The sequence below is a fragment of the Vigna radiata genome, chromosome 8, assembly GCF_000741045.1.
Source record: "Vigna radiata var. radiata cultivar VC1973A chromosome 8, Vradiata_ver6, whole genome shotgun sequence".
NCBI classification, from domain to species: Eukaryota; Viridiplantae; Streptophyta; class Magnoliopsida; order Fabales; family Fabaceae; genus Vigna; species Vigna radiata.
The window spans coordinates 27,410,108-27,432,893 of record NC_028358.1 but is presented as its reverse complement, the minus strand read 5'-3'; the positions used below and the strand labels follow the sequence as shown (position 1 = coordinate 27,432,893).

General features: G+C 33.1%; 1 protein-coding gene across 4 annotated transcripts; it reads left to right on the top strand.

Annotated features, from left to right (window-relative positions):
* Positions 1-434: 434 nt before the first annotated feature.
* LOC106772685 (zinc finger CCCH domain-containing protein 32) lies at positions 435-4,792 on the top strand. Of its 4 annotated transcripts, XR_002669081.1 has the most exons (8): positions 435-840; positions 953-1,095; positions 1,511-1,573; positions 1,694-1,813; positions 1,896-2,186; positions 2,272-2,583; positions 2,812-2,936; positions 3,922-4,007. XR_002669081.1 is itself a non-coding variant. In XM_014659230.2 (7 exons), the coding sequence occupies exons 1-7, from the start codon at positions 747-749 to the stop codon at positions 3,994-3,996; spliced, it is 1,098 nt and encodes a 365-aa protein (XP_014514716.1). In that variant the 5' UTR covers positions 435-746; the 3' UTR covers positions 3,997-4,145. The 4 variants fall into 4 exon arrangements, 3 of the variants coding, with proteins under 3 accessions (XP_014514716.1, XP_022640470.1, XP_014514715.1); XM_014659230.2 differs by lacking the exon at positions 2,812-2,936 and having other exon boundaries at positions 3,922-4,145; XM_014659229.2 differs by lacking the exon at positions 2,812-2,936 and having other exon boundaries at positions 437-840; positions 3,929-4,792.
* Positions 4,793-22,786: the final 17,994 nt, after the last annotated feature.

Genomic DNA, 22,786 nt, shown 5'->3' with positions numbered 1-22,786 from the left:
TATTAAAAAAAGCATAAGAATGAGTATATGTATTCTAAAACTAGTAAGATGTAGATGTGATTCAACATAAATACAAGAAGATGAGTCCAGCTTTCTGAATTATTATGGTAATGAACAAAACATAGTTTTGAAAAGATGAAGAGGCACGCTCTCAGACGGCATTTGGGAACCCTTCTCTTGTCCCCACACAAAAAAAACAGCTTAGAATTTAAAAACTCTAACGGGTGAAAATAAGTGAAATCAATCACCTTGGAATTATTATTTTAATGAATTAAAACTGTAGAAATTAATATATTATATTATATTATATTGGAATGGAATATAAGTGTGTGAAAAGTGGAAGGACAGTTACGTCACTTTAGAAAAGGATGAGTGTCGGTTACTGGTTAAGTGAGAACCCCGTTTTCTGATTTTAAACTGTGGCGGGTAGACAACAAAAAACCGAAATTAATACATGAAAAACAGCGAAAGAAAATGGAGCTGAAAAGCCCATCACAACAACATATTACACTAGAGACCGTACAGTCCTAGTCAGAGAGAAGAAGCAAAACAAAACATACACTCTCTCACTCTCACACACACACACACACACACGCTCCAACGCACGCCCTGTACAGTGAAGCTGTGAAAATCCCTTTTCTGTCTCTCCGCTTCCAAACCACCTCTCCGATCTTCTACACCCTTCGACGCCTCTGTTGTACCAACCACCTTCTTCGCTTCAGACTCTCCAACACAAACCCGTTTCCATGGACTTGTACGGTCGGGCCCCCGTCAGGAACGGATCCAACCCGGTCAACCAACCCGAATGGCCTTCACCGGGCATCGACACTGCTCTCGAAGGTCTTTCTCTATTCTCTTTTCGTCTGTTAGGTTTTATTAATGTCCAACTTGTCCTGTGTTAGTTTTGGGGTTTTTTCAGTGGCTTCTAATTAGGGTTTTGGTTTTTCTGTAGAATCCATGTGGCATTTAACCCTCGGTGGCGGCGAATCTTACCCGGAGCGGCCCGGCGTGCCCAATTGTGTTTATTACATGCGAACCGGTGTGTGCGGATACGGTAGCAGGTGTCGTTACAATCACCCTCGTGATCGTGCTGCGGTAACCCTTTCCATCACTTTGAGATTCTGCATTAGGTTAGAGCTTCATGCAAGTGTTTTTTGTTTTTGTAGTAGGCATTGTTTTCCTGGCTTTTTGTTTTTTGGCTCTGTGTCGGTGTTATTGCTTATTTATTATGAAGGTCGATGTTGTGTTGGAATGTTCATTTACTTTGTAGTTAGTTCTTTTCCTCTTTAGCGAGGAGAGTTGTATTTAATTTTTACTTTCTCAATGTGAAGTGCCACTTGAAAGTGGGAATCCGGTTTAAGGGATAGTCTTGTTGTGATGCATAAGCCTATTTTAGTTAGAAAAAAAAAAGAGTTAGAAGAATGTTTATGTAGATATCGAGTATTTTATTTCATCTTATTGCTAAAGTTTATGAATATGAATTGACTCAGTTGAGTCAACTGCTGCTTAGGTTGTTGCGGCGGTAAGAGCTACAGGGGAGTACCCTGAACGGGTGGGGGAACCTCCATGTCAGGTCTTGGTTTTTGTTTTATTTCCATAAATGATTTTTTATGTTAAATCTGCAAATCTTTAACTTGTATCTTTCCAATTTTAAATGGTTATACTTATTCTTCTTGGTCATTCCGATGAACAGTATTATTTAAAGACTGGAACCTGTAAATTTGGAGCATCCTGTAAATTCCACCATCCAAAAAATGGAGGTGGATATTTAAGTCAAGCTCCACTAAATACTTACGGATACCCATTAAGGCCGGTATGACTCTTCTTTTTTCTCTTCTCTCCACCTGTAGCTCGCAGCAAACAATGCAATTGTTAACTGTCTTTTGTTTGAACAGGGTGAGAAAGAGTGCTCCTATTATTTAAAAACGGGGCAGTGCAAATTTGGTGTTACCTGTAAATTCCATCATCCTCAACCTGCTGGCTCACCATTGCCAGCATCTGCACCTCAATTTTATCAACAGGTGCAGTCTCCTACCGTTCCTGTGCCTGAACAGTATGCAGGAGCTTCGGCAAACTTGAGAGTGGCCAGGCCCCCTGTATTGTCTGGTTCCTATGTACAAGGGGCTTATGGTCCTGTACTTCTTTCTCCTGGGGTTGTCCAATTTCCTGGATGGAGTCCTTACTCGGTGAGAGGGACACGTGTGCAAAGTGAAAAGTCAAATTTTCTTCATTTGGCTGTTGCTTTCTTCTGACAAATTTAAATTTGTGTAGGCACCTGTAAGTCCTGTGCTATCTCCTGGTGCTCAACCTGCTGTTGGGGCCACTTCTTTATACGGAGTGACCCAGTTGTCATCACCAACATCAGCTTTTGCTAGACCATATACTCCGCTGTCCTCTACTACTGGACCTTCAGGAAACATACCTAAGGATCAATTATTTCCTGAAAGACCCGGTGAACCTGAATGCCAATACTTTCTAAGAACAGGGGACTGTAAATTTGGATTAGCTTGTCGATATCATCATCCTCGGGATCATATTGTTGCACGGCCATTTCTTAGCCCAATTGGACTTCCTTTACGACCGGTATGTATGGTTACTCACTTGATTTGATTATTTGTCTTATTGTCTGGTTAACATTCTTAGATTTATTTAAATTTAAGTTGTATGGTACTTTACAGTGTTTCAGTCTTAATTTATGATGTTATCCATATAAAATGTACATATCTACACATGACAAATGTATGAAAAACACATCTGTTCTGCTCAGGGATAACTATTATTTCCTACTCATTAGAAATAAAAAATTTGTAGGTAGTCTAGACAAGCTGCTCTTTTTGTACCTTGGGCCCTGATAGTATTAAAGTATCCCTGCATAGCAATTAACTCAGTGTGGCTTCAGTTGCACTAGGAACAACATGGACAGCAATTGAACTGGAGTAAGAGACAATATTAAACTTGTGCTTTGCACGATTAGAGTTGGCCCTTGACAGAACATAATATAAATATGTATGTATAAAGCTGTCTGTTCGAGCCTTTTATACCTGAGACGTGGAACGCAACTTCTTATTTACAAGAATGGGGATAGCTAAGATTGTACTCTTGATCATATATTCATTGGAAGCCCTTATTTCATGAAAAATCAACCTTCGGACAAAGCTTAACCTGTTGAATAAAATGCATGTGATTGTATTATTTTTCTATATATATCAGTCCCATTTTAAAAGCTGCTATTCACTCTACTTTCCTTTTTAAATTCATATGGCATAAAGGTGACTTGCTCATATGTCTGAAATATAAAAATTCTGTCTTTCCTGCTTCCACTGAAATGGCCAATGTAGTGATGTTCATGATGCCAAACTTTGACACGGTTAGTTGCTGTTCTATCTTTAGTTTTGCGTGATTAAAGTTTCATTATGTTTGGAGGGATATGTGATGGAAACATAGGATCTGAGCTGGGGGTTATGGCAGAAAGGATTTGGATTTATAGTTCCGTTGGAAGTAAATTTCGGTGGTGGTCAACTATGTTTCTTCCTTATTGAGGAAACATGCTATTTACTGAGCTATTGGACATCACAATAGCACAAGTTACTCGTTTTGGATTCAGGATGCCTTGCATAGATCTCACGCAAAAAATCTATTCCAGTTGTGCGCATTTGTGACCGGAATGCATGTGAAAATAAAATTATTTACAATGGAGTTGCGCACTTGTAGCATTAGTGTATATAGCGTCGTCCATTGGTGGTATATTTGTTTTTCATCTCATTTACACTAGTGTTTAGAGTTGTTAGTTGTTTGAATGCATTAGTTTTATGTGGAAGATTTAATTGTTCTTAAGCACGTTCTCATGTTTCATTGCAGCATTACAATTTGCTTTTTATTTTTTGTATTTTTGGGATTTTTCTTAATTAATTTGTTTTCTAGAAAACAGGGCGAACAACCTTGCGCTTTTTATTTGCAAAACGGGCATTGCAAGTTTGGCTCCACATGCAAATTTGACCATCCTTTGGGATCTTTGAACTACAGTCCATCGGTATCTTCTTTCATTGATGTGCCAGTTACTCCATACCCGGTGGGGTCTTTGCTGTCTCAGCTGGCTCCTTCTACAACATCTTCAGAGCTTCGACCTGAACTGATATCCGGGTCCAAAAAGGAATCCCTTTCAGCCAGAATACCTTCTTCTGGTACTTCTGTGGGTCTAATTTTCTCACAAGGTGGTTCTATCTCGTTATCTGATGTGCAACTCTCAAGTCAGAGTTCTGCCCCTCTTGGCAGTAGCAGAAGCAACAGACAAAGCGGTGAGATACGTTGATCAGGCTAGTGGAAAACCTGAAAATGACTGCTCATTAGCTATTGGAAGTGACTTCGCAAGCCTCCATTGCTTCTGTTTATAGTCCTCAGTATTTTGATGGCAACTGTTCAAATTTTCACTGTCTTTTCATTATCCAATCCTGTTTAGAGCCTATACTAGGTCATTCTCATCTGATTATATTATTATCTCCAATAAGCATCAATTGAAAACTCAATATTGTCTACCCTCCATCTCTTCTGATTGTTATTATTCATCCTTTACTTAAAGCGTTTGTGTGATGATTGTTTTGTTACATTTCTGCATGCATGTGAGACAGCCCAGTTCCTGCCCCGTACAAAGATGAAGTTGAAGAGATGACTGAAGTTCCATTTACGCAACTGTTTTTTTGTTTTTACCTTTATAGTATTTGCCGCATGCATTCTCGTTCCTAGAGATGTATATACTCTTCGAAATCTGCTATGGAAATTTTCTCCGATAACGCAATTACTATGTTAAAATTGTCATGCCCTTATAATGCACTGTATGTAATACATTTCACTAAACATTTTGCATTAGAGTATTTTTACCATAATTCTTTCTTTAGAACATAATTTATGTTCTAATGATGGATAGAAAAATATTGTCATTTTTTTCTTATCCATGTTACATATTTAATGCTTGTTGGCAAATATGCATTCGATGAATATTTGTAAAACTAGATAGTAATATTAATAAGGAGAGCTTTTAGCAGTATAATATAACATAAATCAGAAATGTTTGAAATTTTGAAGTTTATTTTATTGAAAGAATTTGAGCATTGTTAGAATTTTAAAGAGTGGAAATTAATAACGTGAGAATTAAGAGAAAGTGGCATGGTTTTACATGGAAAAAAATAAAAGACGTGTTATAAAATGAAGACGTGTGATTGTATGAACAGGGCTACGAAGATGAATTATCATCAATCTTGTATTGATGCACTTGGCTCTCATAAGCATGCATTTCTCCTGTTATAGGGAAAGAAACCTAAAATGTATGCACTTCTAAAGTGAGAATTCATTATTTGTAAACAATGGTACTTGTTACTTTTATAATACCCAGAATTGTGTTCGGATGACAGCATTGGAGTACCTTTGCATCACATTAAAAGCATTGAAGTGTGATAAGAAAAACTACAACTGAAGGTATGAAGCATATTGGTGTTTTATAAATTGTTGACTTTTTTGTTCTAAAGTGAATAGTCCATTTTAGAAGCTAAACAATCAATTTTAAGTATTGATAATAGTCGATATATTTGGAAGAAGATTTATGGACACAGATTCTCATTGTCTTAGCAGCGAGTTAAATGATACAAGCATAAAAGCTATTTATTATTTCGTATCATTTTTATTAACATGGATTAAAAATATTGATTTACTCTATGGACGGGCAAGCCCACTATTTTTTTAAAATGTTTTTTGTTTTTTTAAATTTATTTTTACATACATATTAAAATATATAAAATTATACATACATACATATATATATATATATATATATTAAATTGTTCTATTATAATTAATTATTAAAACTTTTTAAGTTTTATTAATTTAAATTATAAGTATTAATTAAATAAATATTATATAAAAGTTAAATATTTCAAATTATTTTTTAATTTAATTTAAAAATGAGTAGTATCCACTTGCAACCTGATTTGCAAAACAAAATCCATCCATCCGTTATCTGTGTGGATGTTCGTTTAAAAAATATTCGTATATTTTTAAGACATGTGGATAGCTGCGAATATCATCAAACATTTAAAAAAATATATTTTGTAAATTTTTAAAATAAATTTTAAATAAAATTAAAAAATATAATAATATAAATTAAATTAAAATTTAATTTTAATTAAATTTAACTAATAACATATAAATTAGTCTTAATTATAATTAAATTTAATTTAATAGAATATAAATTAAATTTTTATTTTTATTTTTTGCGGATAGTATAATATCCACACTCAACCCATTTATAAATAGATATTAAAATATATGCTAGCTGTGAGTAACAAATACTCATGGATACAAACTATCCGTCACGAATTTTGTCCTCGAATACTCAGACACAAATCTTTTGTCATCCGTTAGTAAGCTAGTCCGATTCAAATTGTTTTTTGTCTACTAAGTTAATATATTAGATAAAAGATATTAGAATGTGATGAATTAAAAATTTCAAAGGGACTCACCAAATTTTAGCTCATTGATTAGACTTGTCAAATTAGTTTATCTCATAAGATTTAATCTTATCCTATATGGGTTAGAGACAAAAAAAAGTCCACAAGGCCAAATATTCATAAAGTCCTATGGCCTAAGACCAGTTCACGGGTCTTCTTGTTGATTATTTTATGGGTGTTGCTCCCTTCACCTCCACACCATGCTTCCTCCACCTCCCCAAATTCATTTAGAATTTTTTAATTAATTTAAAAATCCTATTTTTACTCTTTTTTTTTTCTGGGCAACTACACCCCACACTCATCTCTCACTCACGGATTTCACTCTCTTCCACCATTTCCGTTTCACATCTTCTCCTCTCCATTTCTCTTCAACACTTTTTTTCACACATCACTTAAAAAAATTCTACCCAATCCTCTCTTTCGTAACAGAGCAATTGAGAGATCAAGATTTTATTGCTCTGTTCCTCTCATGCTCCTCTATTAGTCTTTTATTTCTTCTTGTTCTGCATTGTTGATTCTGTTTTTTACGACATTACTGTGCCACTTCACATCTGCATAATTGTTGACTCACTGGCAAGTGTACCAGATCGTGCAAGTAATATAATCGGTAATACCCGATATCGTTCTTCCCAAGAGACTCGAAAGGATCGTTCATGTGAATCAAAATCGTAAGACTTGCAGAAAAAGATTAATTGTTGTAGATGCAAAGACAGAAAATAAACATGCAATGGTTTGATTCAATTGACGAAAAAGGCTATGGATGAATGGAGTTGTTGGGAGGTTTACAATTTCATCTTATCGCTCCCTCTTATCTACTCCTCTTATTTAATGTGCTTGATTATCTAATTGTTATGCAAACTTTCTTAGCCTAGCCTTAGCCCGATCCCTCGGCGAGAAGAGCCTATTACTAATTACCGGCTTGCTATCCCTAGCCTCCCCTAACAATTAATAATGCATTAAGAACAGAAGCAAAAACAATTGATCGTCCTACCCCCCATCCCTGAGTTGGTATTGCTTAATCAAGGAATTTCTCACCAGTTCATGACAGTATTGTACNTTCCCGTATCAATAGAGACAAACAACAGTTATCGAATGAGTTAAACGATAAAAGCATTAAGCGCAGATGAAAACCCAACAATTGACAATCAAAGCATATGAAGAATCATATAAATAAACAAGAGTTTCAATAAAAGAGAGTTTCAAAATATTACATCGTTTCCCCCAACAACAAAAGGGTTTAGTTCACCATGACAATGGTGAACTTAGATGAAAATAATGGAAGAATGGAAGAGCAAACCCTAGATAAGATGAAAAGGAGCCTAAGCATCCAAGAGATCCTCTCCAGAGAGTGAAAATTAGGTCTGACCGTCCTCTTCTATCAAAAGAATGAGAATGAAATCGTAACAGAGCTATTTATAGCTGAGGAGCGTTACAGAAAACAGGCCCAGGCCTAGCAGACAACCGCCCGGCGACACACTTATGCCGCCCGGCAGTTTGCCTCTAATCGCGCCACCGCCTGGCGGCAGGGGGTCACCGCCTGGCGGTTTGCCTTTAATCGCAAATTAAAGGCAAAAATGTGTCAAGCAGTGTAAACAATCCAAATGATATAATGAAATGTGTTTGAAACAACAAATAAAGTTAAAAAAAATTGGTAAAAAAGACTAAAACCAGAGTTTTCTAAAGTTGAAAGACTAAATTGTACCATAGTTTGAAAATGGACTAAAACCAAAATCGCCCCAAAATATAGGGACTAAAAACATATTTAACCCTATTTATTTTAATACGATTTCGATCTTTATTCATGTTTTTTAATTCTGATTTTTTATTGTATACATTGTTATCTCTTTTTCATTTTTTTTTTTATTTTGAAATAGCTTTGATCGCCATGTTTTTTTTTTATTTAGGTTTAATCATTTAGATTGTCCCTGACTTTGTAGGTTTTTCTTAATTAGGTCCCAATATTTTAAAAGGTCTCAATTTAGTCCCTATTTTTGCAACATTGATTCAATTAAGGACCTACCGTTAAGTTTGCTGGATGGCGTTAAAATTGGGTGTGCGTGGCATCCATGGTCCGCTGAGGTGACATTGTGTTCTGAGGTGAGTTGTCTTTAATATATTTTTTAATAAAATTTGATTGCAAATAATTAAAGTGTGGTAATAAAACGCAACGTTTTATTAATGATAGTCTGCAAAATCAAAACGTGCAGTTTAACTTGTAGAAGTTTTCAGAACAAAGTGAGAAATTAGAAATTGGGGATTTTGGGAGAAATTAGAAACTGAGAAGGGATTTCAAACCCTAAGTTCGAAGACGAGAATAGGTGTGCCTGAGGAGAGCGAGGTTGGTGTTGGTGGAGCTTGTGGAGGTTGTTTTTGTGCGATGCTGTTGAAGACGATTTAAAACCCTAAATTGTTTTTTTGCAGTTTGGTGCAGAACGCGAATTTGTTGGATAATTAACATACAACTAGCAATAATTAACATACAACTAGCATTTTCTTATTCTAAGAGTAGTATTTTTATGTAGTGATCTTCTCCACTCTCTGATGTATATTCTCTGTTCTTCTAAATTTTAAGAATATAATATTCATATATCCCAAAAAGAAAATGATTGATTTTAGGGAGACTGTTGTTATCATATTCCAAAGCTGATTAAGTAAATATCTTGCAGAGATAAATTGCTGGCAGGATTGGTTGGTCTTCTCTGATATATTCTATTTTCTTATTAAAAGTGGGTAAATTTTCTTTAGAAGTTGGAAAATTGTAAACTTATTGGGTAAGTTTCCATTTCCCCTTTAACCATACAAGCCACCTAATTCACATTTAACAAATTTCTCTTTACTACTAGTTTTGAGCTTCCGCTTTGTTAGGAGATGGAGAGTTTACGAGAGAAGTAAAAAAAAAATAAATGCCCAACTGCCTTAGCCAGTTAGGAAGGGCGGGAATATTGGCTGTATAAATAGCAAATAAACAATTATAGATGGTTATTGATTGTAGTTCTAACAGGATTTGTCATCCTGAGAGGGGAGGTTAGGCTCTCTGTTTTCTTTGTACATTGGATTCTTGCGGTGATAATACAAGAAGAGGTTATTAATTCTTACTGTCTTGTTAGTCTGGTTGTGTTAGAGAGTTTTACCTAGGTTTCTTGATAGGAAACCTAACACGCTTCTCTTTACACATAAATAAACTATTAGTCATTGTGGTGTTACTAGGGAAAGTCAAACTGCAGGTAAACACATCTAACGAGATTAAAACACCGAAAATAACCATGTTAAATACATTTCTTTTTTATTGTAGCCAAGATGCTAAAGAAGCAGGGAAATAAAGTGCAAGGAAAGAAAGAGAAACCAGTTGTGGTCCTGCTCATAGTGACCTGGTTGCTTGCACAAATAATTCGAATTGAGCAAGTTATGAATGCTCTTGCTACATTTCAAAAAAAATTCTGCACCATAAAACCAAACTAGTGGTTGTGATAGCAATCTGCACTATAAAAAAAATTGAACTGAAATGGTGGTTTTGGAACCTAAAACAAGTGCCAATGATTCAACAGCTTCTGTGAATGATCAAACAACTTTTTTTGATGATATTAAGCATGTTTAAACTCTTAAACAACTGAGAAATAGATTATTAATCAGAATCACTGGTCCAGTTCCTTTTTCAATGCAGAAGATGTTGGTTCAAAATGTAAATCTGCATATTGGCAAGTTTTTGACCAAATGAACAGTATGAGCAACTTTCAATCACCAATTTCGACTTGCTCAAGCTTTCCAAAAGCACAGAAACAGCAAATTTCGTATATCACCCATGTTATAGCAGTTTATGCAGTAAAATACATGTATTAAACCAACCAATTTCAGTGTTGGAAATAGATTTCTATCACTCATGATCAAACCAGAATACAATTATAGTCAACATTCCAAATTCATTATTCATTAAAAGTATTCTTACAAAATACAGTTGTCCAAAATTCAATAACAAAATACAGTTTATATATGATCAAACAATACACTGCACTCCAAATTTGACTAACAAAATACAGTTTACATATGATCAAACACTACACAGGACTTATAAGCCACTGATAGCCCACTTCCTGCATGTACAGGAATAGTTGTAGATTTAGAAATTTCTTCCCACGATTCTTGATAGTTTTAGCAGTTCTCAAGGCACATCTCTGTCCACAGTGGCAAATGGGTGAACACAAATTAGGATTCTCCTTTCGCCATACATTGCAGCTCGACGAACAAGAAGAATGGTCCTTCCATATCGTCTTCCAACAAATTCGCGTTCTGTACCAAACTGCAAAAAAACAATTTAGGGTTTTAAATCGTCTTCAACATCATCGCACAAAAACAACCTCCACAAGCTCCACCAACACCAACCTCGCTCTCCTCAGGCACACCTATTCTCGTCTTTGAACTTAGGGTTTGAAATCCCTTATCAGTTTCTAATTTCTCCCAAAATCCCAAATTTCTAATTTCTCACTTTGTTCTGAAAACTTCTACAAGTTAAACTGCACGTTTTGATTTTGCAGACTATCATTAATAAAACGTTGCGTTTTATTACCACACTTTAATTATTTGCAATTAAATTTTATTAAAAAATATATTAAAGCCAACTCACCTCAGAACACAGTGCCACCTCAGCAGACCATGGATGCCACGCACACCCAATTTTAACGCCATCCACCAAACTTAACGGCATGCCCTTAATTGAATCAATGTTGCAAAAATAGGGACTAAATTGAGACCTTTTAAAATATTGGGACATAATTGAGAAAAACCTACAAAAATAGGGACAATCTAAATGATTAAACCTTTTATTTATATCTTTTAAGTTTGATAAATTTATAATCGCATATCTATGTATAACATGATTTTTTTTTTGGGTTATATTCTTTTACTACATTGCTCTCTATTCTTTTTTGACAATAATTTTGTTTTTTCAATTATTTGTTTCCATTTATGCCGTATTACTTTATTTTAATTATTTATGTTATCGTACTTTTTTACTTACTTTAATTCAATTGTTATTAATTGTTTTATTTTATTTTCATATAAAATAAATTACATAAATGACTTTTTTATATGTTTAAAATTGTCTTTAATTAATGCAGATTTGTATTTCACTTAAATTATCATATTTAATTTAACTTTATATAATTTTATTTATAGTACAATGCAAAAATTTATAAAAGACTATTTAGTTAATTAATTGAATGAACAATTGATTTAAAATAACACTGATATGTATTATCTATTTTTATTATAGTATTTTTACTTTTTATTATATAATTTTTCAATGTTATTTTTAAATGAATAAATAAGCTTTATGAAACTAGAAAAAAGAGAGTTAAGTTTAATGTATCAAGTAATATATATTACTTACAACATATAAATATTAAAACTATTTTCATATAATAAAATAAGAATATTACATAAATTTTACTATAAATATTTTATTGAATAATTTTTGTGAAAAGTTAAAAAAAATTATCTTAGTTTGGAGATTTAAGTGGTGGAATGGAGATGGTTGATGATGCTCTTAGAGAGGTTGGGTCAACTTTAGAGGAAATCACGTGGTATGTTCTAACCTTAACTTTAGAGATAAGTTTAAATGGCTCAAGATTTCGACAACATTTCATTACTAATCTCAAAGTGGATTTATAAGAGGGTAGATACTTCTATTTATAGATGAATGTGTCTCCAAAGTAGACCAAAACCCTAAAATGCTATATTACACCAAACTCTAAATATCCTATCGTGGTGAAGGAGAGCTTGACATGTGACACTCTTACTTTTAGAAAAACTCCCCCTCTAAGAGAGTGTCATGTTGAAGCCACCTTAGCAAAAGTTTTTACACTAGGAAAATGACACATGATCACTACCTTTGTAAGAAAACACTCCATTAAGAGCTTGTCATGTGGACACTTTAGCAAAAGTTTTCCACTAGGAAAATGACACATGATCATTACCTTTGTAGGAAAAATCTTCACTAAGAGCTTGCCATATGACCACCATGTCTCATGTGGGACACCCTCCACTATGCAAGGGTTACAAAACTAATCACCAAGATTAGCTCTAGCTAGGCACAAATATTTACTTACAACTTAAGCAAGATTGTTTAAAAACGTTACACTAATTGGCCCTTAATACAAAGTCTAACAAGAAATCATATTGTACTTGACACTTAATACAAGGTCTAGAAATACTCCATAATGACTCAAGTGAATAAAAGCTTAGCTTCACCTTAATTATATACTCTAGCTCTTCTTGAATTTTCTTGGTCATGCTCTCTATGATTGGACCTTTGGCTAGGGTTATTCCATCATCCACTACCTCTTCAAAAAGATTTGACCTCAAATCTTCAAGTTGTCATGTGTACATCCTTCCTCTTTATGGAGATGTTTGACTTTCTTCCTTCACAATCAAATACCCTTCTACAAAAAAATAAGAGACAAAGAAAATGTTATTAGAACAATCATCTAAAGCATGTATCTCCCAAGGATCATATTTCAAATGAATAATCAAAGCATTAAAGTTTAGGAACATCTCCTTTTAAGCTCTTGCCTTTTGTTGAATACATATGATTTTGGAGTGAATTCCATGGAAACAAGGTTTTATTTAGTCTTATCTTTCCCCTCTATCAGAGGAAGATGGAAAGAAGACCTCTTTTGGATCTACATACAAGCCCTAGGCCTTTAACGTGAATGTGAGTATTCTTTTAGGCATTCATTGGACTTTTGTGTCTTACTTTTAAAATCTACACATTTTAATGAAATGGAATGAGATTTTGACCATTTTCGTAAATAATTAGGGTTATTGGTTAGCATGTTTTTTTATGAAAATGGATAATAACTGTATAATTAAGTGATTGGTTTAACATGAAATTAGGTAAAAATGTTAGAATTAGTTAATGGAGAGTGTGGTGGGTGAAGACATGACAGGTTCCTGAATACCATGATTGTTCTTGCTGTGGTGGAGAAAGTGAAGCCAATGCATGCATGATTTCAGGAAACTTGTGGTTCAGGATTTTAGGACTCATATCTTCATATAATATAAAACCAACACAAATATTTGGTTGAAGACAAAATAAGTATTGATATCTTCCACACCTTTTCAATCAATGTATATGGAAATCAAATCATAATAATGTTAGAACTATAGCTTTAATAAAAAGGTGCTGCTGTCAAAAACAATAATTAACAGCTTTTAATCAATCAATCAAAACACGTGTAATGTTTTGAAGGAAAACTTTAACTCAAGTAAATTTTTTAGTTCAAAGACAAGTAAATATAATTAACTGTTAAAACCATTTAATTAATAAAATCAACTATCATCATGATTTGGAATACACAAAAAGACAATATAATGGATAAGATTTGCTTTTTTTAATCTATTAGACCTTCTTAAATCTCACTAATTATATATCTGTAATTTTTCAAATAAGGTCATTATTATAAAAATTTATAAAATAAAATAAAAGAAATATAAAATACAAAATCATATTAAATTCACGATAAAAATTATACTCTATAAAATATAAATAAACTATAATTATTATAAAAAATATAAATAAACATTTATAATTTACCGATGCAATGAATTCTTTTAAATTCAGTTTTCTTATTTAAAATTTTTATTTCGAGTTGTGAAAAAAATTATTTTATATCCAAATTATGAAATATAAAAAAATTTGCAATTATCTTAAAATTTTTGTACATTTCTTTTCGTTTTTCTATTCAAACCCTTTGCATAATTATATTGGAATTGTAAACATCTTATTCAAAAAGGAAATTAAATAATTTTATTCCTACACGAGTCCATTGTTCTGTGAAAATTATAAACCTTATTGATATTTGGATACAAAAAATGATTGTGTGCAATAAAGTAAAAACACTAAACATTCAACATAACCAACTTATACCGTATTCACCTGGAGTAAAAGTATACGGAGGTTGGAGAGCGATGATTTGAAATTCTTACACGTTTAGTTGAAGAGAAATGCGCAAACAGATTTGAAGTGAGACGCGAGATCTTATATTATTCACTAATCTTGGATGTGGTGAGATTTGGAGAGATGAAATGCAATTTGTTCGAAATGTCTCTATATATGAAGCTTGCGGAGGAGGAAGGTGCTTGCGGAAAAGGAGGAGAAGAGAGAGTGAGCGTTAGTGATGACAACGGGTCGGATCGGATATGAATAGTGTCTACTCACAATCCGATCTACCAAATAAAACTGTATTCGAAATTCGACCCACTACCTTGCTAGATATCCATCTTAAAAAAATTCGTGGATTTTTTTCAATCCACGAATATCCGTTGGATATCCGTTTTCAACCTGCAAATATTATAAAAAAATTATTATTTAAGTTTTCTAGTGAAATCCAAAATAAATTTTAAAAAAATACGAATAATATTTAAAATATATAACAACACTATTATATTATTTCCTTTTGCATCGTATTCATAACAACATTTAAAATATAATATTTAAAATACACATGGCAGTACACATTATTTCCTTTTGCATCAGATTGATAACAACACTAACCAATCGTCATTTTTCCTCAGATTGATCCTCAAATGTTAACTCCTCATACCCTTTTTGCATTCTCATATTTTCTGCAGACACTCACTCACCATTTTGCCTTTCATGCTTCAAAAAACCACCTTCATGAAACCCTACATAACAAATCCCTCTATCCTACATTCTCTTTCTTAATCAATTTAGTTTGTTGAAACGGGATTTTAAAAGCTCATGCAAGTGAAACAGGATTTTAAAACAGGATTTATGTAGAATCAAGAATAAAAAATCATAGATTGGCAGCACCTAATCCAAGTGCTGAAACATGATTTTAATAATGCTTCCACTTCTCTCAAAGTATTTATTACATGTTGCTGAAAAAGTTTTCAGCTTGCCAGATTAGACAACACCAGCAAAATAAGATATAGTAAGACGAATATCAAAGAGGAGTTTATAGTTTGATTACAAAGGCAGTGAAGTTGAAGCACTGCTCTTGGAATGAATGATAGAGACAGATATCGTTTTCAAAGTCGTATATATCCAACATCAATCTTCTCGCTCCATTCTAACCACCCATGTGTAAGAATCACTAAACAAACAAGTAAAACACAAAATTATTGGTAAACAAGAGCATATAATAATTAATCCCACTCACTTAACCCCTTCATCCTGAAGCTATGTAAGAGAATCACTAAAAAAATAAGTAAACTATGTACATTCAAAATTAAATCAGACATTCCCTTCATCATGAAGGTAAACTAGAATCTTGAAAATGCAAAACGAAGAAGGAAACGATGTGACGTTAAGTTGCATTTTGAAACATGATTAATGAAACGAAAAATCCCCTATTGGGTAAAATGTTAAAGCAGAAAGAATGAACTGGATTGCTAAAACCCTTAGAACCCTATCATACCCAAAACTCTATCATACCTAAAATTGGATTCCACCCCTTATACCGAAAACCCTATCATACCCAAAACTCCAAAACTCTATTTCGGTTCTAAAGTGACTTTCGATTATGTTTCTATCCTACATTTAGGTCTTAGAAACGGAGGAGGAAGGTATGTGCATGTAGATTTTCTAAATACAACTCATAGACAAAAAAATAAATAAATAAATAAAGAAAACAAATGACAAGAATGTTAGTCTTATACAAAAGAGAGGTTACATTTTAATATTATATTATTTAATATTATATCTGTTCTCATTTATTTTATTTCTTTTTCAGTTAATATTATAAAGGCAGTTAATATTCTGAAAGTGGCCCATTTTAAATAAAAACTGTTTTCAAACGTGTGTGGGTGTGTCTATGATTTCCGTAACAATCTCTTATAACGTTATAAGAAAAATACTCTGTGATGGTTTTTGGAATACTACATACTATAGAAAAAATTTCATATCAGGTCACTGATCTACTCTTTACTTCATATACATCTAAGAGCAAGGGTTCACAAACCAGAAACTAGGCAAGCATACAACAATGGCTGGAGGTTGGTCTTTCTGCTTCCGCTTTTATTCTTGTAAATTTGAATATGATTAAATGTGTTTGTTTGATATATTTAGATTTATTGAATCTTTAGTATGGATCTATTATATGTTTTTACAACTCATAGGCAAAAAAGTAAATAAATAAATAAAGAAAACGAAAGACAAGAACAAATTAAAGAAAATGAAAAGAGGTAGATGGAAGAAAACCATCCTCGGTCGACAAAGTGCGAATTTGACATTGAACGATGGTACAATATGCGCGTATGGTGGCTAACAGAACTCTGATGGTGGCACAAGTGTTAGCACGGGCGGAGGGGGAGGTTGTTTTTTGCACAAATGAAAAAGGAGAGGGGTGCATAGATGAAAGAGGAAAGGGGTACACTGTACAGATGAAAGAGGAAAGAAGGAGCATATAAAAACCTAGCTTAAACATAACATAAGGAAGGATAAAAATATATTTTCAACTTTTTTAGCAGGTAACGGATATCTGCAGGTCGGATAATGTAGTACCCGAACCCGACCTGATTATAAGCGGGTATTAAAATATCCGCTACCCGCGGATTGCGGATAGTAAATATCCGCATATACTAACTATTCATTGCGGATTTTATCTACGGATATCCGCTGGCGCAGATTTTTTTGCCATCCCTAGTGAGCATTGTGAGTGATTAACCTCTGAGCGCCATCAAGAAACTTGTCGAACCAACTATTGTTGCTGTTGTTGTTCTTGTTAGGGTTTTTTAGTGAGGTTGGGGATGATCGTACGACGTCGTTTGGGTCCTGCCCCAGAAGGGACGTTTGCGAAACTTGCCTCCTGCTCCCGCTCCCCTTCATATCCCTTCTCTTTCTCTTCGGTCTCCATGGCAGTAATGAGGCAATGGAGAGCGAAGAATTATTTGTGCATAATCCAATAAAAAAATCTTCACATATTTTTAACCTTGAAGCCACCACAGGTGTGCCTTTATTCATGTTAGAAAGAAAAGAAAAATTACTAGCTTCATGTAATTATTTTTAAGGATGTTAATTACTATTAAAATATTTTTATTCATATAAAGATCCAAATCCCACTTCCATATATGCATTGTTTTTCTATCAACAAATTAAGACTCAAATAAAAAAAAATCATATGTTAAATCTTTTACTAAATTATAATTTTTTCATTTTAAAAAATAATTTGGTGACTTATTTTTATGGTGAGATTTAGTGACATTTAAAAATAAATTTATTTTACTAAATTACAATTTTTTACATTTTAAAAATTAATTTTATTAATTATTTTTAATTTTTTATTCTTTATAAACATTTCTACAATTAAATATAACATTAAGAACTATCATTTTATATTACCTTAATAACTAGAGGAATTTTGGTAATCTTTACTTTTTACTAATTAAACAAATTTTTTAAATCTATCACATCAATCAAATTTTACACTAATTCTCACAAACTTTACTTTCAAATCAACTCTCACTTAACTCCAAATCCACTCAAATTAACAACAAAAAATTTACCCTCAAATCTATTCGATCAATCTCCCCAAATCATCTTCTCTAAACTTCCTCAAGTCAGTAAAGCATTAGTGTTATGATTTAATATATAACTTATGAAATTTGGAATTGTAGATAAATATTAAGAAATACGTTAATATATATATATATATATATATATATATATATATTATACAATCATTATATAGAGTTATTATGAGAATAATTTAAAAATATGTTTTATTTATGATAATTTTAAACTATTAATATTTTTATATTGTTAATAAAGTTAATTTTAAATTGATAGAAAAATCATTTTTATTTATTTTTTTATACATAAAAATTAAAATACACTAATCCAAATTAAGTATAAGTGAAAAGAAATAAAAGAATAAAATTATAATTAAGTCTATGTTTTAGTAATAATTGTATTAAAAAATAGTTTATAGTTCTATTTTGGTCATCTAATTCTTATAAAAAAATTAGATATTTAATTTTTATTTGGTTTAATTTTATCTTTTAATTCTTGAAAATATTGCATTAGGTTTTTTTAGATTGACCTTAAATTTTATCAAAATTTATATATCAAATTAATGTATTTAAAAAACCTAAATATTCAAAATCATTTTACTTTTTAAGCGGATTGATTTAATGTATAAATCAATATCTATCAAGAAAAACAATACCCTAGGAAATTATCATAACCCATTGTACTTTATTAACACCTTTTAGTTATTTGAATTTGTATTATGATTTAACATAGTAGTTCACTTCTTTTAAAGAATTAGAGTGCACAACTTCACTTCTTATTTAAGCTCAGCATCAATCTTCTTCTTGCAACCCAACATTACATTGAATGCATTAGGCCAAGTGCATTAGCCCATTAAATGCAAGTTGGTTGGTTTGACCGAGTTGGGTAGGTTGGTCAATTAGACAAAAATGTCCAACCTGATATCATGATCACCAGTACACTATTTTGGTAATTTAGTCTCCCTTGCATGTAAATTTCTCACTTCCTCTTCTTCAATGAGAAAACCAAGGAAGTGACCAGTAAACATCAATGGAAAGAACACCCATCCAGAACTATTGCAATGTGGATGGTTGGGCTGATATTACTCGCTATCTCCATGACGCTTACTCAAAAGGTTTGAAATTATATTGGTCATTAATACGAGCTTGGAATTTATGGTAAAAGGTATGCTACGTAAGTAGAGCTCTTAACCCCTAGATTTTAGCTTGGAATAAAAAAAGTAAAGTAGCGACATATGAGCATGTCGGGATTGAGAGGATGGATAAGATGGAAGGGCTGATAGGATGGACGATATGGACGATCTGGCTAGGATGTACTGGACTGATGAATGATCGAGATGTACAGAATGAACGGACTGAAGGGATGGTTGGATTGGCCGAGATGGATGGACTGGTTAGGCTAACCCAAATGGTTGAGATGGACGAGTTAACCCAATGGTCAGGATTAAGGGGATGATCAAACTGATAGGATGATTGTGATGGGCAGGATGCCCGATTTGAAAGGGCATGCCTCGATGACCTTGCTGACGGGGATGGGCGAGATGGAACAAATGGAGTGGATGGATTGGGCCGACCGAATGGTTAGGAAGGATGGGATGGACCCATTAGCCAATCTAGTCGTACGGGCTAGTATTGATGAGATTGTCGAGTTGACTATGTTGGTTGTGCTAATGGGATGACAAAGATGGACTGGATAGACCGGTTGACAGGATGGTCGACTAAATCAGATAGACTGCTTAACGAGATGAACAAGATGACCAGGTTGAACGAGATGGACTTGGTTGACTAGTTGGCCAGGATGTATGGGATGCCCGATTGACAGGTAGGGCTTTCTATTTTTGATAGTTGGGATAGACTGGATGGTTGCTATGATGGGATGGACAGGCTAATCTTACCAGGTTAGCCGGGAAGGACTAGATGGTCTAGTTTGCCACGCTAGATGTGCTGACGGGTTGGTCGGGATGCACGGGCTGGACAATATAGCGAAATTAGTGAGTTGGACTAAATGGACTATGTTGACTGAAGGGTTGGGATGTACGGGTTGCTAAGATGCCTGACATTGATGGGCTGGGCTATCTACTCTTTATGAGGGAGATGGACTGGATGGTCGGGTTGAGAGTTGTGTTGAGATTGTTGACAACACAATTCCTATATCACTCTAGTTTTTATGATGACAACACATTGCTTAATAACAAGCTTATGTTGTTGTTGTGTTACATGTTCCTGTGATTGATCGATTGATATATCTGCTGAACATGTTTATATGCTTTATGTGCTATGTGCAATGCATCATTACATATGTTTTACTGCACATGTTTTAAAGCAGAAAACCACAAGCACGTTTTATGAACTTATCACTGTGTGACAAAGTTATAGTGCAGTCAACTTCTTTATTAATAGATTCGACTATGCTAAAATATTTGTACAAATTTTGAGAATCAATGATCTGTGAAATTTTGAGAAGAAAAGAATTTCAAAATGCTTTGCATGATTGAAGTCAACTATGTGTGCTACACATTCGACTGTATTATTTGTTTGCTTTGAAATTCTATTATGCTCTTGCACTTCAACGACTATATTTTTAAAAGTTAGTTGAGCATTGACGACTTGGTCAACTGTGTATAATGTGTTTTGTTTTTGGTTGACTGTATGCTACCAGTTTGAGTGAACTGTTATAACTGTCATAATCCACTCGACTGAATTAGTAGTATATTCGAGTGTGAGACTATCTGAAAAACAGAAATCTATAAATAGACTAAACACGAATTGATTCATAGACTTTTGATGATCTAATATTTTCATTTCTGTTTCAGACTGAATTCTCCTGTTGAGAGCTCTAAGAATTCTCCATGAAGACGGTGGTGATCTTTCTTGAAAGAGATTCAAAGGGAGGTTTATTGCGCACACACTGATTGATCATAATTCTACACAAGAAAGGTGCTTCTGTTTTGATCACATTGAGGCTTGGCATCCCTGAAGATTGTTGTGTTGATTTTGGCTTGGCAACCATGAAGTCTGCTGCATTTTGGACCTGTTGAGATTACAAGGGGATAGTTCACTTTGAAGATTGTTCAGAGTGGTTGGCAAATTGCAGAAGAGGGGGTATCTTGCTACAAGTCTTGTTGTTGTTGTTGCCTATATTTTGGTTTAGGGTTAGAGATGAGATTTATATTTTTTACGTAGAGGTCTTCTATAAATTCCTTGTTGTAAAAAGCGCAACCATTATAGTGCATTTGCTTCCTGGGTTGGAAGGACACTGGATGTAGGCATTGTTGGCCGAACCGGTATAAAATTCAGTGTTTGATTTTCTCTATCCCTACACTTTTACTTTGCAGTCAACTTTAAGTTTCACGCAGTCAACTACGTTTTTCCGCTGCTTACAAATTTGCGTTACTTGCATTTCAAGAAAGTTTGAAAAGTTTCATACTTTGATTTAAAGATTGCGAAAAGATTGTTTTTGATAAAACACCAATTCACCCGCCTCCTCTTGGTGTAAAAACAAAGCCTACCTGTTTCCCAACAAGTTGGTGGGGCAGCTAGGTTGGCATGACAATTGTGTTGACTTCCTAACAGGATTATCAGGATGGACAAGTTGTTCGATCTTACCAAATTGGCTGTGATAAATAGGATGACCTGATTTATTGTGTTGGATGTATTAATAGGTTGGTCAGGATGGACAAACAGACTGATCTAATGTGATAACCCAACTAACTGGACTGACTAGGAAGAACAAGATGATTGAATCGTCGAATGGATGTGTCAGTCTTTGTTCTTTTTGTCATCCCTTATCAATTAAAAAAAAAAAGGTGTGTATAAACACGAATCAACATACTAGTTGTAATATAAATCTAATATCAATCTAAACAAAGCTTAATTAAATCTTTTTTAAAATTTAAGAAATTAAATTAAACCATATAAAAATTAGAAATTTAATTGAATTTTTAGAAAGAATTAGAATATCAAAATAAGATTTTAGCCTTAAAAAAATATTACATTATTATGTATCCTCAAATTTATTTGATTACATTTTTAATTAAGACTTTATTAGGTAGCGAGATAGCAAAATGTTCTAAATCACACGCCCTCACAAATAGGGAACACATTTTATGTTACTTTTTCAAAGTACATTTTGCACTATCTTTTGATTTAAAAGAGAAATTTTCTCATTAACGTATACAATAAAATTTAACGTTAATTAACCTGGTAAATCTCTCATTTTAATTAAAATAGTACTGACAAAGTTATCTAAATATTGTACATCATTCCTATAATAAGTTGATAGAGTTGTGTATTTAGTTGGCAAAGTTTTACTTTTATTCTTTATATCTCCACGTCAAACTTAATTTCTAATTTCAGTATGTTCTTTCTTGTCAACGCTGTTGTTAAATCATGCGACATTAATTAACATTATTTATTAGCATAAGCTGACACTGAGAATTCCAAAGTGGTGTCATTTTGAGTAACAGAAGACACTATTATAAATTAAAGATTAAAATCAACTTCAAATGCTCTTTATCTTATTCTTCTTCCACTTTTGGTATTTTTTTAATATATTAATATAAATGTATTTTGAACATTTAACTGAATACAATAACAAATAAATAAGGTAATGTCAAAGATGTTTTGGTAGAAAGAGACACGGGGAGACAATGAAGTGACTGGGTTCATTTGGGACATTTTTCAATAAGTTTCACTAAATAAATAAATAAATAAATATATATATATATATATATATATATATATATATATATATATATATATAT

What these genes read in the sequence shown, in the direction of transcription:
- LOC106772685 (XM_014659229.2), top strand. Translation starts at nt 747, where the DNA reads ATGGACTTGTACGGTCGGGCCCCCGTCAGGAACGGATCCAACCCGGTC. An exon ending in ACGGATACCCATTAAGGCCG is followed by an intron (nt 1,814 to 1,895) that starts GTATGACTCTTC and finishes TTGTTTGAACAG; the next exon opens with GGTGAGAAAGAGTGCTCCTA. An exon ending in CTGGATGGAGTCCTTACTCG is followed by an intron (nt 2,187 to 2,271) that starts GTGAGAGGGACA and finishes AAATTTGTGTAG; the next exon opens with GCACCTGTAAGTCCTGTGCT.